The 20313-nt window shown below is 41.5% G+C and overlaps 1 protein-coding gene across 2 annotated transcripts in view; it reads right to left on the bottom strand.

Moving 5' to 3' along the window:
* The window catches only part of PIEZO1 (piezo type mechanosensitive ion channel component 1 (Er blood group)), a 901942-nt gene that overhangs the window by 432580 nt on the left and 449049 nt on the right, over positions 1–20313 (bottom strand). For both annotated transcript variants that reach the window (XM_086945809.1, XM_086945810.1), the window contains exons 3-5: positions 15767–15889; positions 6883–6925; positions 2176–2341 (exon numbers count right to left, since the gene is read on the bottom strand). In XM_086945809.1, coding sequence (XP_086801935.1) covers positions 2176–2341; positions 6883–6925; positions 15767–15889 — 332 coding nt within the window. The remainder of the gene's footprint in view (positions 1–2175; positions 2342–6882; positions 6926–15766; positions 15890–20313) is intronic.

Genomic DNA, 20313 nt, shown 5'->3' with positions numbered 1-20313 from the left:
ACTGCTGGCTGCATCCTGGATTGTTTTCTATCTGTTCTATGGGGATTAAAGATTAATTTGTAAATTTGTAGAAAAACCACAAAAAAATGCATGCGCTTGGCTCTCCTGAAGGCCAAGGCTTCAGAATACTAAGGCTGCCTAGTCTTGATTCCACCACATGCCTCTTTCTTCCAGCTCCTTACAGTTCCTGTCATTGTAGCTCACTTTTGTTAGGTTCCATTTCGTTCCTGCTTCCCCCTTTGTCTCTGTTTCCTTATCCTTCTCTCCCTTCTATGTACTCCCTTTTCTGCCTTTCTCTGTCTTGCTGAGGTCAAGGTATGATAAAAATAAGCCCCAGTCCCCAAAAATGGCTGCTGGTGCTTACCTCAAGAAACCACTAGCCCCGGAATCTACAGCGCTACGCCCCTGTGTGAAACGACACCCCCTCTCTGCCAGTGCTCCACTTATAGCAACTTTAACTCTCCTGAATGATTGGTTGTTGGTGCATGAGCATTTGACAATATTACACCAATTCTCCAAATTGCACTGGCTCCCTGGTCCATTCTATGGTTTAATAATCACTGGGGCACCTGTCCTGCCTCATTCTAAGTCTTTGTGCAGAAGATGGGGTTTTTGCAGGGGTTTCAGGGTGATGAGAAGGACTGATCCTCTTGACTGGATATTCCAAGACTTTAGGTCCGAATAGGAGTTCCCTGGAGAGATAGAGGGTATTTTATGCACTTGATAAGATCCAACTCCACAGGTCCGGAATTGTTTCAGTTGCAATAAATTCCATCTATTGCCAATGAAAATCAGGCACAACCTGGATTTTGGTGCTCAGTGCACCAACATTTGCATGTTCCTGTAAACAGACAGCTTTGACCTGCGGGATGAAGACTTTAGTGCACCAAGTATTTACAAGGTGTGATAAATTCCTTAAAACTGATAATTCCGATATCTGCTCAAAATGAAGATTGTGCAGGGGTCAGAATTGGTCTTTAAATGGTCTCTCTGAGATGCTGTCCCATGGCTGCTGAGTAGAACTGGTCTACATTTCAATAACACTGGTAATACTAATACACTTAATTTTGGGAATTTTGCGTTATGTTTGTTATATGAAATTGCTCGGATTAGCCCATTATGCCACATCTGGTAACTAAATTGCATTTGTGGTAATGTTATAGCGCTGGAGTGCAGGAATGACGCAGATGACAAAATATTAGAGTTCATTTTTTTCAGCTCTTTGTTGTGCTTTTTATCAAAATGTGCTCTAACGCATGGAATGCGCATGAGAAAACACTGCGCACTAAGGTATAGTGCTAAATATCGGTTTTGCATTTCATGCCACTAACAATAATTTCCCCTAAATGTATCGTAATTATGTGAAAGTAAATAATGCAAACGGCCCTACGTACTGAGGAAATATTTCTTCTGATTTCAGTCTTTTTAATTGGTTCTTTATTATCTATTGTAACTTGGAAATTGTTCCGAATGGACTGGTAGGCCATTTTTATCTTTGATTTAATTACAAATTGAATATTGTAATTTTACTTCTTAGTAAGTTTCTGAGTCTGTCCAAACAAGGATTTTATTCGAGGTATTAGTTATTATTTAAAAATATTCTTTTAGAACAGTGCTCTAGTTGCCCTCGAGGTGAAGGTAACAATATGTATGCAAAAGTAAACCCATAAATAAAACATTGCATCAATAAAGGCCACAGGCGACTGTCATACCGACAATACCGGTTATGGAAATTTTGGCCAGGAATCTCTGAAAACAAAACTTTATTTACCTGTAGAGTTTTTTTCAGTAGGAATAGTTATAAATTCAAATGCAGTACATATGCCTTCTAGATACAGTGATTGGTTGGAAAACAGTAACTTATTTTTACCACAATGTTTGTTGGCAAAAACAAGTGTTTAGATGTCCTTCATTTTGTGGCGTGCTTGTTGCAAAACAGCGGACAACTCAAAATGGAGGAATTCCAAATCTTGTCATGTTATCGCTTGCTGCTATGCTAGGTAGAGATGACGGTCTGTGGTAGATACTTGTGCTTCGTTTGGGATCCACATGAGAGAAAATTGCAGAACATGTCCCTAAAGCATGCACCTTCTTGTTATCTCCTCCAGAGAAGTGTGCCTTTCACTACTGATCGAGACATTAGAGGCCATGGAAAGAAGGACCGTCTTTGCTCACCTCCTGCTCCACAGGCTCCATGGACTCGATCCTTCTACTTCGAGAGGATGCGGCTCTCTTGGGTATAAGGCGGTTGCACAGGCCCAGGCTGATGGCCGACACCAGCAAGATACCAAAGTCTGGAGCAACCAAACGCACTGTGTTTGGAATATCAGTGAGGTCAAACCTGTAAAAGGGATGCAATGAATGATCAGAAAACAAGCCGCACTCATATTCCAAAACAGATAAAATACTCTGATTCAATATGAAGACATACACAATGGCATTAACGTAGGAAAAAGGTACTGAAGAAAAGAAAACCTACGTGAGAAAGATGCTTTCTTCTCATTTACCAATGCACACCAAATCCAACAGGAAACTTAAGTCAAGAGGAAGACGCATTCTCCACTGGTAGTAAGCTGGAGTTAGTGGTCCCACATAGACCTTCCATCAATGATGTAGAGTTCACATGAAGACACTATCCCTAATGTACAACATGAAACAGGCCTCTCATCAAAGCACTATCCCTGACGTTTCGCAGACTACACACACCAAAACACTATACCCAGTCTTTCCCTGATATAGAGCTTTCATGGGGACATGGTATCCAGTTTTTTTACTGATAGAGAGCTTTCATGGGGACCCTAAATCCAATCTTGCATTGATAGAGAGCTTTCATGGGGACCCTAAATCCAATCTTGCATTGATAGAGAGCTTTCATGGGGACCCTAAATCCAATCTTGCATTGATAGAGAGCTTTCATGGGGACCCTCTATCCAGTCTTGCATTGATAGAGAGCTTTCATGGGGACCCTCTATCCAGTCTTGCATTGATAGAGAGCTTTCATGGGGACCCTAAATCCAATCTTGCACTGATAGAGAGCTTTCATGGGGACCCTAAATCCAATCTTGCACTGATAGAGAGCTTTCATGGGGACCCTAAATCCAATCTTGCATTGATAGAGAGCTTTCATGGGGACCCTCTATCCAGTCTTGCATTGATAGAGAGCTTTCATGGGGACCCTCTATCCAGTCTTGCACTGATAGAGAGCTTTCATGGGGACCCTAAATCCAATCTTGCATTGATAGATAGCTTTCATGGGGACCCTCTATCCAGTCTTGCATTGATAGAGAGCTTTCATGGGGACCCTCTATCCAGTCTTGCACTGATAGAGAGCTTTCATGGGGACCCTAAATCCAATCTTGCATTGATAGATAGCTTTCATGGGGACCCTCTATCCAGTCTTGCATTGATAGAGAGCTTTCATGGGGACCCTAAATCCAATCTTGCATTGATATAGAGCTTTCATGGGGACCCTCTATCCAATCTTTCAGTGATAGAGAGCTTTCATGGGGACCCTAAATCCAGTCTTGCATTGATAGAGAGCTTTCATGGGGACCCTATATCCAGTCTTGCATTGATATAGAGCTTTCATGGGGACCCTCTATCCAATCTTTCAGTGATAGAGAGCTTTCATGGGGACCCTATATCCAGTCTTGCATTGATATAGAGCTTTCATGGGGACCCTCTATCCAGTCTTGCATTGATAGAGAGCTTTCATGGGGACCCTATATCCAGTCTTGCATTGATATAGAGCTTTCATGGGGACCCTCTATCCAGTCTTGCATTGATAGAGAGCTTTCATGAGGACCCTCTATCCAGTCTTGCATTGATAGAGAGCTTTCATGGGGACCCTCTATCCAGTCTTGCATTGATATGGAGCTTTCATGGGGACCCTCTATCCAGTCTTGCATTGATAAAGAGCTTTCATGGGGACCCTCTATCCAGTCTTGCATTGATAGAGAGCTTTCATGGGGACCCCAAATCCAATCTTGCATTGATATAGAGCTTTCTTGGGGACCCTAAATCCAATCTTGCATTGACAGAGAGCTTTCATGGGGACCCTCTATCCAGTCTTGCATTGATATGGAGCTTTCATGGGGACCCTCTATCCAGTCTTGCATTTATATGGAGCTTTCATGGGGACCTTAAATCCAATCTTGCATTGATAGGGAGCTTTCATGGGGACCCTCTATCCAATCATTCACTGATAGAGAGCTTTCATGGGGACCGTAAATCCAATCTTTCAGTGATAGAGAGCTTTCATGGGGACCCTCTATCCAGTCTTGCATTGATATAGAGCTTTCATGGGGACCCGAAATCCAATCTTGCATTGATATGGAGCTTTCATGGGGACCCTCTATCCAGTCTTGCATTGATAAAGAGCTTTCATGGGGACCCTCTATCCAGTCTTGCATTGATAGAGAGCTTTCATGGGGACCCTCTATCCAATCTTGCATTGATATAGAGCTTTCATGGGGACCCTCTATCCAATCTTGCATTGATATAGAGCTTTCATGGGGACCCTCTATCCAGTCTTGCATTGATAAAGAGCTTTCATGGGGACCCTCTATCCAATCTTGCATTGATATAGAGCTTTCATGGGGACCCGAAATCCAATCTTGCATTGAAATGGAGCTTTCATGGGGACCCTCTATCCAGTCTTGCATTGATAAAGAGCTTTCATGGGGACCCTCTATCCAGTCTTGCATTGATAGAGAGCTTTCATGGGGACCCTCTATCCAATCTTGCATTAATATAGAGCTTTCATGGGGACCCTCTATCCAATCTTGCATTGATATAGAGCTTTCTTGGGGACCCTAAATCCAATCTTGCATTGACAGAGAGCTTTCATGGGGACCCTCTATCCAGTCTTGCATTGATAGAGAGCTTTCATGGGGACCCTCTATCCAGTCTTGTATTGATAGAGAGCTTTCATGGGGACCCTCTATCCAGTCTTGCATTGATAGAGAGCTTTCATGGGGACCCTCTATCCAGTCTTGCATTGATAGAGAGCTTTCATGGGGACCCTCTATCCAATCTTGCATTGATATGGAGCTTTCATGGGGACCCTCTATCCAGTCTTGCATTGATAGAGAGCTTTCATGGGGACCCGAAATCCAATCTTGCATTGATATGGAGCTTTCATGGGGACCCTCTATCCAGTCTTGCATTGATAGAGAGCTTTCATGGGGACCCTCTATCCAGTCTTGCATTGATAGAGAGCTTTCATGGGGACCCGAAATCCAATCTTGCATTGATATGGAGCTTTCATGGGGACCCTCTATCCAGTCTTGCATTGATAGAGAGCTTTCATGGGGACCCGAAATCCAATCTTGCATTGATATGGAGCTTTCATGGGGACCCTCTATCCAGTCTTGCATTGATAAAGAGCTTTCATGGGGACCCTCTATCCAGTCTTGCATTGATAGAGAGCTTTCATGGGGACCCTAAATCCAATCTTGCATTGATATAGAGCTTTCTTGGGGACCCTAAATCCAATCTTGCATTGACAGAGAGCTTTCATGGGGACCCTCTATCCAGTCTTGCATTGATAGAGAGCTTTCATGGGGACCCTAAATCCAATCTTGCATTGATATAGAGCTTTCATGGGGACCCTCTATCCAGTCTTGCATTGATAGAGAGCTATCATGGGGACCCTCTATCCAGTCTTGCATTGATAGAGAGCTTTCATGGGGACCCTATATCCAGTCTTGCATTGATAGAGAGCTTTCATGGGGACCCTAAATCCAATCTTGCATTGATAGAGAGCTTTCATGGGGACACTGCCCCAGTTTAACAAAACTGAATCTCACATGAAGATGATATCCACCACCTGGGGCACTGCTTCTGCATCGAAACACCATCCTTGCCTATCACCAAAGTAGATCTCAGATGAAGACACTATCGTCAGCCTACCACAAATAAAGATCTAACCCGGAACTCTATGTCCAGTCTATCACTGTTGAAGATTGGCAACTGAGACCCTATTCCCAACCCGAAGCCCATGGAATGGGCCATCCCTCGAAGACAAAATACAGTCAAGCACCAGTGAAGAAGTCACTTGAAAAAACAATCTTGCAAACAGTTTAATTCCATCAACGTTTTTAATCATTCATGTGATGCTATCCATTTTGGCCAAATCTCCATGCAAAGGGGACCATGCAAGAAAAATACATCCATTAACTTCCAGCATAACACCATAGAATGGGGATCACCAGGTTGAAATGTGACCCCTCGTCATGCAACATTCCTTCTGGTTCATTGCACACAACATACTTCGTAGTACTGCCAAGTCAAACAGGAAATGTTGAGGTCAGAGATACCTTCTTCTCTTCTGTCACTGGTACCTACTCAATGAATGCAAATGTTCAAGCGGAATTGTTCCTTGATATCAGTATCTAATCTTTGCATGAAGCCCCGAGAATAGTTGTCTACGTCCAGGGTTGAAATACATGGATCTAGGACGTTACAACGCAGGCTATTACAACGCCTGCTGTTACAACGCGGTTTTTACATCGCATACCATTACAACGCATAGTGCTTTTAGGCGCTGGATAGTGAATTGTTTAATTTACTATTCCAACTCCAGTCCCTGTGGATAGTAGGGAAGGTGTTGGATAGTAAATTTAATATATTCCCTATCCTAGAGCGCCCCCCAGCGCAATGCGTTGTAATGGTTGCGTTGTAATGGTAGTGCGTTGTAATGAATGCGTTGTAAGTGATGTTTACCAAATACATGTCACATAGATGTCAAAGAAGACATTGTTTCTTTGTGTGACCAATCACATAAAGAACATATTGGGTACCACCTTATCCTAGTGATTTAGAATATTCCAGACACCTCAAGTCCTGTTGAGGATTATGAAGAACATAATTTTGACTCACCTCATCACCCCGATGTGACGACTCAGTGTTTCCCATGTGCTACCTGGAAAAGAAAAAGAAACAATTTACCAATAAATAGAAAAGATATCTTCATAGGTTAGAAAATTATCTTCACATAAGTAGCACGCATGTATATCTGTCCAGAAAAGCATATTTCTACACATGAGATTTTTTAACGAGGCATAGGGATAGAGGATGTATGGATGAACATGTCATAAAAGCACCGAGGACATGGTTTGTGTGAGTGCGACAAAATGAAGTGTGTATACCTCAAGATACGAAGGAATGGTGATTGTGTACGGGAAGAGTTATAAGATGCACGACTATCAGCTGTAAAAGGGGAACATTTAATGAGATGCAGAGATTGAGATGTGTACGGGAAGATACACTAAGACACTAAGAACCGGCCCTTAAGGGGGAAGAGGCCATGCGATAAAGGGATATGAAATGTGCAGAGGAAGATACAAAAAGAGAATGAAACCACAATACACTAATAAGGGCTGAATAAGAGAAGATCAATTACAACAAAGGGATAACAATTGTGCAAATGACCTCAATCCCAGATACAGCTGTGAATTGAGACAATTATTAAAGGGGAGATGAAATTAAGTACGGATATGAGCTGTATGTGAGAAGAAGTACTAAAATATATGGAGCTGGAAATAGACTATAATGAAACAATGCACTTAGTACTGTGTTAGGGAAGGTGTACTATGCCATATGGATTAGGGCTGTGTAAGTGAAATTGGAATGAACCGCAGATACAGCGGTGTAATGAGGCAAAGGTATAAGAAGGAAGATATAACCCGGTATAGATGTTGGCCCTGTGTGACAGTTACTAACAAATATATGGAGTTATGAAGGGAAGATGTAATGAAGCAAAATGATTAGTGCCATGTAACAGAAGGTATAATATGCCATAAGGATATCGGTTGTGTAAAAGATCATGTCCGACAATTCAGGTATGGATACAGTATATGAAAACCACAATCATAGCTCTGGACCTCTTGAGGGCCTAAAACACTGTGGATCACAAAATAAAGCTGAGAAGATTCAAGGCAAGGGCTGGAGTGTCTGGGTCTGCCCAGAGTTTAATCAGATCCGTTCACTCCACCTGGAGCCTACATGTGCGAATAGGAGTAATGAAATCATCTTCACATGCAGTTTTATGTGGAGTGGTACACGTTTCGTACATACCATGCTTGCTGTTTAACATTCAATGTAAATTAGAAGGACTCCCTGTTAGGAAAATTAATTCGAAATACAGGGAAATAGACAGTGTGAACAAATTGGCATAATAACAACACATATAAACAATAATCATATACTTGTATCACAAAAAATGTTAAAAAATGTCTAACCTTTCAATCATAATAGGTCATTTTAAATATATGAATGTTAGTCTGTACCTTGTGTAGCTATATTTAATCAGCTACACAAGTAGGGAGTTATTGTCATGTAGGCACTGTAAAATGTATTTCTTTGCTGTCATTTTCAGTTGTCATACTGGAATTTGAGAATGTAATTTTTGAATAAATTAGGCTGTTCTAATTGGATTTTAAATGTTTTTCAGATATTATTGTGGCTCCTGAAGAAGGCGTTTCTAACAACGCCGAAACGCGCGTCGAATAATATTGTCTGCCACCGTTTTATGATTTTTTAAACATTTTTTGTGATACAAGTATATGGTTATTGTTTATATGTGTTGTTTGTATGATTGTTTTTTATGCCTTTTTATCCAGTGTTTTTAATGTGACCAATTACATATATAATAAATGAAATATAGTTTTTTGATTATTTGGTTGCGTGCCCTTTATACAATTTCTCCCTCTTTTTGTGTTGTTATTATGCCAATTTGTTCACACTGCTGTTTAACATTGACATGCACCCTTAGGCACAGTGTCTTGAGCAGCAGGCGAATCTCCAAATGCACCCACATTAAGTTTAAGTTCAAATATTGCAATCAAACACTACCATATGGATGGAATATTTATTGTACTGGATAAAAAAATATTCTAATTTATGGTCTCAGTTATTACCACAAAGAGGAGAAGAATGTATCCCCCACCCTTTAACTGCCCACTAAGATAGGAACACCACCATAGACTCTGCTTGTAGTAGGAATCTTGGTAATACTATCTTACTCTGAACTCTCTATTTACTACCCAAGTTAATGTGGTTGGAAAAAATATTGATTTAAAGATGTCCCCGCTCTATAAAAAATGTGGTCCTTAAAAATAGAACAGTTCTTGAGATGGTGCATTTAGACAAGTGCAACATCTTACACCGGCTCCCAAAGCACCTCCCAACAGGTTGGAAATACTTCAAACCCAGAGTAAAGAATGTGAAAGCTTGAGCACATAACATCTACCCTGAAAGCACTTGATTGGTTCATCTTAGGTGTTCAGAATACGTTTGAAGTCCAATGACTGGTGCACATTTCCTAATATCCTACTTTGTGAAAGTTTTAGTCTACTTGCATTCCATTTTGTTTCGAACAGGATCTTACTTTCAGGGAACGCACATCTGATCACTCAAAAAACATTCAAAGGAAGGGACATGGAGGCAGGCTCAGAGAGTCCAGTGGCTCAGGCTGTGGAATGCTCCGGTCTGCTGATTGGACGCCAACATTGTAAGCCACACAGTGGACACATTGTGAAGCATTACTAAACTAAACTCAATGCACAGCATTTTGTAAAACGATGTAAAAAATAAATATATAGGGGAAAAGTAATTAGACAAAAATGTGAGGATTATGTATGAGGAGATGTAGTGAAACATGTGGATAAAGGCTATGTAATGTAGCACAAACGACGTAGACTCTACAAGGGACATTGTAATGCAATGCATGGATAAGAACTGCATGAAAAGACAAAGCAGTGCTATAGAAGTTATAAATAGTTGGATCTTTTCTTAATACCTCTCTATAAAAGTTGTGGCTGGTGCAGCTCTAGGACAGTAAGGGCTCAAAATGTGCATCTTCAATGCAGGTGCTTACAGGGGCATGGGCCCTTCTTGAAGGGGCCAGTGGCATGAAGCAAAAACCTCTTCGATGAGGCTTGACTTCAGGTTTCATTTCAAAGCTGACACACTTGACTGATTCCTCAGAAGTGGCTCCCAAAGTTCCAAAATTTTCAATCCTGGACAAAATTCTTCTGAACCCATATGTCCTCTGATAAAATTTGGTTTGAAAATTCAGGTTCGATTTATGTGATCTAAGATTGCAGCGTTGGGTCAGCATCTGTGGATATTTTGGGCATTGAGAAGAATGCAGATTACTTCAAATGTTGTTCTCTGAGAACTGTGAGCCAGTGTAATGTTGTGGGTCTTCAGCGCCGATGTGTGTAAAATTTTCAATGCATGATTGTGCTGAGTTGGTCAGCTTCAGATGGACGCGGAAGTGTTTTCTGAGAGGGGGTACATTTATGGAAGTTTTAGCCCGCTGAGCACATCAGGATATATTACAAGGATTTCTCCATTGCAACGGCACAGAATGTGACTCACTCTGTGTTTGGGTGAACAAGAACATACAACTCAGCACACACATGCATTGAAAATTTTACACACATCTGTGCTGAAGACCCACAACATACCAAACAAATTATCTAGAAGCAAACTCCCTCCCTGAGTTAGAAGGGGACGGTCAGCCATTGGCGACACAGACTTCGTTGTCCATATTTCTCAAATCTGTTTTTTTTCTGCAGAATGGGTATCATACCCATTTGAAACTAGTACCCTCACTTTGTTTTGTTCTGGTTGCACTGTATTCTATTTGGGCGAGGTCCTGATGAAGGTGGCTCACGGTTGTGTTACTCCACCGAAACAAGCGTAGACCACATGCGACCAGAACTTTTGGCTTTGGTCATCAAATCTGTCCATTGGAAACGTTATACATTTATGTGTTCCTTATACCCAAAGGTGTATAAGTGTCTTGTATGACTGTGAGCGAGTGTGAGGAATGAATGTGTTTGACATTTGATTTATTTATTTATTGGGGCCTGATACAGTTGTATTACACTGTATATAACAAGGTGTAATAATGTTTGTACTAAAAAAAAATGTTTAAGTGTTTTTCTAGTAAATATAAAAAATAAAGATTAATATGTATTTATCATAAACAGACAAATATCAATAAGAAAGATAAATACAGTGATTTTTTTAAAAAAAAGAACACGTATATGTGCATTTAAATGTCATAATTATGCAAATTTGGACTCCTACTTTAACCCATACTAGATTGAATTTTCGGGAAAGAAATATAGGTCACAGGGGAGTTTTTCCTGCTTTAGTTGTTTTGGTTTCTCCTCTTTCTCCCCGACCTCATACGCCTCTTAGAGGGGGTCCCTTTATTTACGAGTGCAGCCACTGATACTGCAACACCCTCACATGAAAAATAATTAAGGTAGGGACTTAAAATAAAACCCTATAGGGAATAATATTAAATTACTTCACCATACCCAGATCCCCACCAATGGGGCAGGGATCTCCCTAAGGCAAAGTATAAGGAAAAATTAAAAAGGGCATTAAACTTTACAAGCATTAGTACAAATATTCCTATATTAAATATGAATGTAAATATAATCCATTTACTTTGAATGTAAAACAGAATAAAAAATCTTACAGCACTATTATTTTACAGTTACATTTACTTTTAAATTTAAAAATGTTATTGCATTATTTTACACAAAATACTTTTAATAATATTTAATATTTCTTGGCATTAAATAAGTTGTATAGATTTGTTTTTAAGTCAAAATGAGCAAAATTAATTGAACATGATTTCCTATTGGGTTCTAATTTTAGTCTTTGACACCCTCTATTTACGAGTGCAGCCACTGATACTGCAACACCCTCAAATGAAAAATAATTAAGGTAGGGACTTAAAATAAAACCCTATAGGGAATAATATTACATTACTTCACCATACCCAGATCCCCACCAATGGGGCAGGGATCTCCCTAAAGCAAAGTATAAGGAAAAATTAAAAAGGGCATTAAACTTTACAAGCATTAGTACAAATATTCCTATATTAAATATGAATGTAAACATAATCCATTTACTTTGAATGTAAAACAGAATAAAAAAATCTTACAGCACTATTAATTTACAGTTACATTTAAAAATGTTATTGCATTATTTTACACAAAATACTTTTAATTGTATTTAATATTTCTTGGCATTAAATAAATTATATAGATTTGTTTTTAAGTCAAAATTAGTAAAATTAATTGAACATTATTTCCCATTGGGTTCTAATTTTAATCTTTGACACCATTATGGTCTACGGGAGTGTTGCAGTATCAATGGTTGACAATGTGTGGTGCTGGACTTACTACTGCTCCATTTTGGCTGCTGTTACTTACACTAGTAAATTTGGCTCCGCCGCCTATTTCAGGGGGTAAAGGTATGCAAGTCTGTACTTTTTTAGTAACTTTACACTTGTAAACGGTTGATAGCCAAAAGTAGTATAGCTGCTATGACGTGTAAGAGAAAACACATGTGTGTAATTTACTCAGAGGGTAAGCTACCTTTGCGAGTAGCCCCATTGTTCTCTATAAGAAAATAATGAGATAAAGTGGTAAAGGCAGTACAAAGAAACATGTTACATAACAAGCCTCTGTCCAGAACATACCTGCTATTGGTCATATATCAAATGGACCATCCAGGATTTGCACCTTAGTAGCACCTTGATTCCTGACAAACCAGATTCACTGTCTTCAAGCGACAATGTGGTTCAGGTAAACTGGGCTCATCCATTTATAAAGCAGCATTGCTTCCATTGCATGCACTGACAGTGAGAGTTAGGTTTTATTTCCTTATGGTTTGAAGTGTATTGTTTTAGTGTGGGAGATGTGTGGTCAGAGGGCTGGTCCATTTCAAAAACAGTCACCAAGGTGTTGGAAGTTAATTGATCAACATTAGAATTAGTCGTATCAGCCTAAAGTTGCCTGCATGTCATTAAGGTACAGCAAATTTGGAATCCAGAGGGAACATCTAAGCACAAGAAGGGAAACATATGTTCTTTTGGGAATGGAAAAGCTTTAGAGTAGAGCGTGTGGTATGAGTTAGGATTGTCACATGAGTTGGACTTGTTATTGGAGCATGGAACATGAAATGATGGCTAAGCTATAAGAGAGTGGGAATGTAGAATGTATGAGGGCTGACAGAGTTACAGTGGATAAGTCATGCATCACAGATGCCGTTATGCCCGTATGTACAATAAAGAATGTGTGGAATGATGTTTTTGTTGCTTGGAAGAAATAGAATGTTTCAAACATGGTGTTGTCAGAAAAGAGGATATATAGAATGTATGAGAGATGTTTTAGACATATAGAGCTTATTGAATGTTTCAAAAAAAAATCTTATTTCAACAAGAGGGTATGCATTAAGTGAGTGATATGTTGATTAGGTTAGTGAGCATGTGGGAGCATAGAGCATATAGAATCGATGTGGAATTTTGTGTGATCATCATCATAAAAACTTTATTTTGGTCCCAAGACCATAAAAGCGCAAGTGCAATATAATTCACACAAGCGATTAAGAACAGACTAAATACATTAATAGCTTAATATAAAAATATAATTCATACCATAATCTAAAGTCCATCAGAAAAATGTATTGAACATAGGTGCACCTAGCAATCCAAGCAATCAAAAGCCTATGCCTATTCCAAAGTGGGCGACATGGCCCGTTATGCTACCTTAGTACTAGAGTTGCACTATGCTCAAAGCCGATTAGGAATTGTTAATAAAACATGGACCAATAAGCTATTAAAACAATAAAAAAGACTTTTTAAGAGAAAACACAATAACATATGCAGCGGTCGTGGAGGATTGTCTCCAGGAAGCTCCAAAAGAGTTCAGGGGGAGGGAAACAAACCTGAACTGCATGTAGATTTTCCTGGTCTGAGGTATCGTAATGATCTCTAGGTATTGTTCCTATAAACTAGACAGCTTAAAATCCACTAACTCCATGGTTGAGAGACCCCCTAGATGGATAAGTGAAGCCTGTGTGACCTAGCCCCAGTACTGTTTTTTAACTAGCTCTTTGCTGGGAAGCAATGCTGGGTCCTTAACATCCCAATAACCCTCTAATCCTATTGCAGTAAGAAAGGATTTCACTTTGTGGATCCAACCTATCTTCTTGTGGTGGTCGAGTGCGCTCACCTCCATGAGAGCGGAACATTTGGTGTGAGCTTGGAGGATATGAAATGTGTAAAGGATGTTGTTGAGGCATCTTGGAGGATATGGATGACATTGGGGATTTAAGGCAGGATAGAGGATATGGTATGTTGTCAGTATGGCACATACCAACTAAAAGTGTGTTATGGCATCTTTGGTACACAAGCTAACACTTAAGCTGCACATTAACAGGTGAAAAGAGAAAGAAAAGTCAGACACTGCTGAGGTAAGAGACATAAGGGCATCAGGAAAACCCTGCTTCTACATCTGGAGCGATGGTGACCAAGAGTTGCTAAGTTTAGATAGATACAGCAGTGCACAGTGACAAGAGGATCCTGCACGGGTGGGATAGTAGGAAGTGCACTGTCTGCCAAACAGACAGCACAACAGGAGTCTCAGTGGGGTCTATGCTCCATGGTGAATCTTGGACTTTCACAGCTTGGCCAGACAAAATGAGCAACATCATAGTGGAAATCAAGCAAGTGCCTATGGGATCTCTTGTACCCATCATTGGCACTACGACTTTGATGTGCGTCCCAGACAGTGCCTCAAGACATCAACGCCTGTGGGCTTGATGGACTCGATTAGAAGTGAGGGTTGATATAGACACTGGATTTACCTAGGAGTGTTTCACCTCCATCACTTTCAGGAAGGTTGGAACTTAAAAAAGATCACCATGATAGTTATATATGTGTGTTAGGTAAACTCTCTGGTGTTTACTCGTGTTGCTTTCACCATTTCTAGCTCCTGAGTTGCTGTGTCTTCTACCTTTCTTTCCCTATTCCCTTCTTTCTACTTCTACCTGAGAAGTGTCTTTCTTTTCGCATGTATTTTTTTTGGGGGGGGGCACAGGAGGATACATTCAATGATGCTCCATCCTGAGGGAGTCAGATGAGTTAGCAGGTGCAATCCCTGACAGAGTGGTTTATCCTTCCAGTTATACATACCTGCATACATGTATTATTTCCGAGGAAATCAGATTTTGTGGCACATGCACTAGAAAAAGAGGGTCTCAAAATCTAGATTGCTAAGGTATACTGGTCTAAGCAGAAGAGCATTTATGGAAAAAATCAGGTCCCTTAAGTCTCAGGCAGGACTAATGGTCCACTGTGGGGTGTGTGTGCTTGCCTCCCAGTCTTGGACTGAGATCATCTGCAGGTGAAGATCCCCCATCGAAACATACAGATACATACAGATATCCTGTAAGGCATACTTTTTTCCAGGTAAGTGGGGTTGAACACTTGACATGAGAAGAAAGTTTGGACTCCTTCCAATGAGTTGAGTTGTAGCTAAAAGAGCTTTGGTCTGGGATCATGGCGTCATGGGCTTGGCATGAGAGAGACTGATTTTCAGGTTAAAATATCTGTTGATCTCTTTTATGTACTATGCCATTTATGTTTTTGTTGACTGGTCTCCCTATAGGCTGTTTATGGAGGGCCAGAGCCCAGGCTCTTTACACTGAATGCAAATGGAAGATTCTACTCTTACTAAGCTGTACATAAAAGGCCAGAATCCTTTATTATCCCAGTACTAATGGGCAGAACCCAGACTCTCTATATAATGTGCACAAATGGGGCAGCCTCTCAGGACTGTATACTGTTGGACACAGCAATATGGTTGGACTGCTCCTAAAGCCGCTACCGGAGTCACTTTGAGTTTCCCATTCACTAGAATGCTGCGGCCCAAGGAGGTTCTTTACTCACAGTTGTGGCCCAGCCACATGTCCAGGGTGGGTATTGTGTAAAGGCACACTTGAAAGGCTAGGTGTGCACAGAGGAAGATGATGCTGGTGCTCAGGAGCGCTTTCAGTAGACGTCCGGTGTGACCTGAAAAACAAATAAACAGGGACGTAAGTCATGCTGTGTGTACACATTTGCTCATGGTCTCTGAGCAGCCAAAGCTTTGAACAATATCAAAGAGACTGTATAAAAAGAATCAAGCAAGAGGAAACAAAAAGGCATCAATTTCAACATAAGAACACTCCCTTGACCAATAGTTGCCACACACGACCAGCACATATTGATACAGCTTTGGAACATCAGTCCAATAAGACAGGCTAAATAGAGCATTTTGACATCTATGTTATATGTGAGGAATCACCATATTATTCAATGGTGAACTTTCTTTATCTTCTTTGCAATACACAAGATTTGCTCAATCCATACACAAGTTATTCAAAACAACCAGGGGCCCAATCACAAATGTTTGTACCAACGATTGTACCACAGGAGTACTCGTTTACATGCCTTAGTGAAACAACCCTAAACGTCCAACTCCCAATTCGTAAAAGTGCAAAGAGAGCAGATTTTTTTTCTAGTTGTATTAATTGTATACAACTATGCTCACTTTAGATATTTTGGGGCCAAGTCACAAAGGCATGGATATTTCAGAGTATAATAAAGAGTACTACAGGAGTACAACTTTAAGTTCTCCAAAACGCCATTTAATAGGCCCCAAAGTACTGGTCTACCTACAGAGCCCCATTTTCGACTAAATCTTTCAGTCCCTGTCACATTTAACTTAGTTGTAGTATCATTTTTTGGTTTCAGCCAAAGACCCCAGACATCAACCATCTGTGCCAATATTTTAGCAGGTGACAATGATAGTTCACTCCCACAGAGAGCCTGCAGAGCAGACATATCTGACCACCCCCATGAAGACAGCCATGGCACACATGAGAAGAGAAGAACAGTGCGGGGAACGATTTATAGACTACCCAAAAAGAAAAAAGTGCGATATAAACATTAATGTGCTCAAGCAGAGAATGTTCATTAGTATTAAGTGGAAATCAAATTGGCCATAGTTCCAGTGACATGCTATGCACTCGAATCTCAGATATATTCCAGAAATATTTTTGAGAGACTGTAAGGGTTTATAAACTGTACTGAATAATAAAAAGCAACACAACAGAATACAAACTTGCAATAAATGCAAGTGGCTTATTCTAGCACTGAAGATAGCTACGGTAGCTCAATGTTGCTATTCGAGAATATGGGAGTCCACACTAAGAGATGATCAATCCCAACATGAAATATGCTTACACCTTTTACAAGAAAGAAGCCAGCAAGACCATACTCACATCCCAAAGGCTTGCACTGCAGAACGTCCACAACTCTAAGTGACAGCAGGCACACCCAGTATTTTATTCAATTTATCTCAACTTTTTATTTCGCCCTGAGGTCTACAACCGATTCACCGATTCATCAACCATGCAACACACACCACATTCAATCAACAGACATCCTTACATATATCAAAAACCCACAGTCCAACAAAACGACAATAGTACAAGGGCCAATATTAACAGAACAAAGCAGTGGAAAACATAGATAAGAGAGAGAAATATTTCAATATTCAATTATTTTGCTTACAAATATGTAATAAATTGTTTCTTAAAAATCATTGCATGAAATCTCATACATTAAATGGCCTAATAATCAAGTCTAGTTGTCTATGCAGCACTAATTTGAGCTATAATGGTATTGCAGCCTTCTAATGAGCTCTGAATGGCCATAGCCGTTAAGGTCCCATGTGTCTGGGAAAGGCAATGGACTGGAGCGACACAGAGGATGGCAAGCTTTAGTCTGAGGGTTGTTGTGAGTAGAATTGCCCTGACATTGAGTCTTGGCAGTGCATAAGCACTGCAAGCAGCCCATTAACTATACAGCTGAACAAACCATTATTGTGAGACCTAGCCTATATTGTATTCTAATTAGGTGAAAAACTAGGTATGAAGAGGGGCAATGCAAAGGACCAATTACTTGCTGCCTTAGCGCTTCAGGGATGACCTTGTTTGTAGCTGTGGCTTTGACAGGTGTAGGGGGGGGGGGTCAGTGGGGCAAAACCTGTAGTCCGGCACTGGCCCAATAAATATAGGGTGGCTATGGGTTTTTCTCTGTGGATGAAGGGCTGTCTCTGCAGGGTGCATCCCAGTGGGGTATGGGTAATCAAAGCTCTGCCTAACTTGAGTAAGTTATGGGACTGGAACTAATGGGTGTACTGATGTTGGCAGAGGGGCACTGTAAGTTGCTACTGGCACTTGTTTGGTAGTTCCTCAGTTGGGCCAAGAGCAGGCAGGTTAGTGGAGTATGAAATGCAGAAAAGGTGATGGAAGCTGCTGGCAATAAGTCTAATCACTGGAAAGAGCTCGGAGAAGCACTCCACCCCATCGTTCTTTTGCTTGTGGTCCCGTTCAGGAAGGACACGGCTTGGCTTTTCGGGCTGGACTGTTCCCATGAGGAACAGGTTCAAGACTTATTTGCATACGGCTGGGTCCAAATTGAGATGGCATGGTGAGCTAACGAACAATGGGCTGGAGTGCTACCCGAGCTACTGCCAGTGGTCAGACTTAATCTAAGAAGTCTCCCATCACCTTTTGTGTGTTTCATGTACTGCCCTTAGTGACACGGGAATACCCAGATGTGGGTCCAGTGCAATGCAACCAAACTGTCCCCAGCTGATGAGCCCATAACTTGGGTGAAACCGGTCCTGAGTTGCTTGTGTTCCAGTTCAGGGAGGACCTAGCTTGGCATTTTTACCTTGGCTGTTCACACGAGGAGAAGGGACAAGATTGATTTGCATATGGCTGGATCCAAGCTGAGATGGCATGGTGACCAAAAGAACGGGTTGGAGAGCTACACCACACTATTTGTGTGTTTCATGTACTGACCTAAGTGGCATGGGTATACCCAGACATCGGTCCTGGCTCACCGGGTCACTGGAACAAAGCTGTACCCACCTGATGAGCCCGTACCTAGGACAAAACCGGTCCTGGGTTGCTTGTGCTCCATTTCAGGGAGGACCTGGCTTGGCAGTGCGGGCTGAACTGTTCCCATGAGAAACAGGGTCAAAATTGATCTGCATATGGCTGGGTCCAAACTGAGGTGGCATGGTGGGCATAAGAGGGATGGGTTGGAGAGATACACCGAGCAATTGTTTGTGGTTAGAGGTATTGAAAATAGCCATTATTAGGGTTCCTAATGAGTCACTAGGCGTACATGGGGACAGCGCATACCACTTATCACAGAATGTCCTCCTCCTCTGCCAAGAGGAGGGCATAGGGGGGCATGTGCTGGTTGAAAGCCTGGTTATGAGGACCTTTTGCCTATGGGAAGGGTGGACTTTAACTGTTCCTCTGCCTGGCATTTTCTGAAATAGCTTACAAATAGAGAAGGGTGTCTTGTCAAAGGACGTGCCCAATTACTAGCCTAGATTCTTCAACAATCTTCCCTATTCCTTTGTCTTCAGCACTATCGTTTGTGATTGCCATGTCAGGTAGCATTGAATTAGAATGCAGGGAAGGTGGGTCTTTTACATTTGTCGGGGGAGCTGCATTGACCGTTCCAGGAAAGCAGAAGACCCGCTAGATCACGCAGCTTCAGAACCAATCAATAAATCAATCAATCAAGAGTTTATAAAGCGCACTGCTCACCTGTGAGGGTCTCAAGGCGCTAGGGGGTAGCTCCGGGTCAGTCGAAGAGCCAGGTCCTGAGGTCCTTCCTGAAAGTGTTCAAGTTCAAGTTCTAGAATTTGTATAGCGCACTACTCACCCAGAGGGTCTCAAGGCGCTTGAGGTATGGTGGGCGCATTATTTATCGAATAGCCAGGTTTTTAGCTGCTTTCTGAAGGAGGGGTGGTTCTGAGTAAGGCGAAGGTGAGTGGGGAGAGAATTCCAGGTTTTGGGCGCTAAGTAGGAGAAGGATCTTCCTCCCATGGTGGATCTGTGGATGCGCGGGATTGCAGTGAGGGCTTGACTGGAAGATCGTAATTGGTGGGTGGGATTGTAGAAGGACAGTCGTGTGTTGAGGCATTCGGGTCCTAGGTCGTAGAGGGCCTTGTGTGCGTGGGTGAGGAGACGGAACGTTATTCTCTTGTTGACGGGGAGCCAGTGGAGTTCCTTCAGGTGACCGGAAATGTGAGCTTGACGGGGGATGTCCAGTATGAGTCTGGCTGAGGCGTTTTGGATGCGTTGGAGTTTTTTCTGAAGTTTGGCTGTGGTTCCGGCGTAAAGGGTATTCCCATAATCCAGTCGGCTGGTGACCAGTGCGTGGGTGACTGTCTTTCTTGTTTCGGTGGGGATCCAACTGAAGATTTTTTTGAGCATGCGTAGGATGTTGAAGCATGAAGATGAGACTGCATTGACATGTCTGGTCATCGAGAGGGAGGAGTCTAGGATGAAGCCCAGGTTACGTGCGTGATCTGTAGGTATGGGTGCTGTACCCAGGGCCGGTGGCCACCATGAGTCGTCCCA

Source organism: Lissotriton vulgaris, chromosome 12, assembly GCF_964263255.1.
Source record: "Lissotriton vulgaris chromosome 12, aLisVul1.2, whole genome shotgun sequence".
Classification (NCBI taxonomy): Eukaryota; Metazoa; Chordata; class Amphibia; order Caudata; family Salamandridae; genus Lissotriton; species Lissotriton vulgaris.
This window is presented reverse-complemented; position numbering and strand designations above follow the sequence as displayed.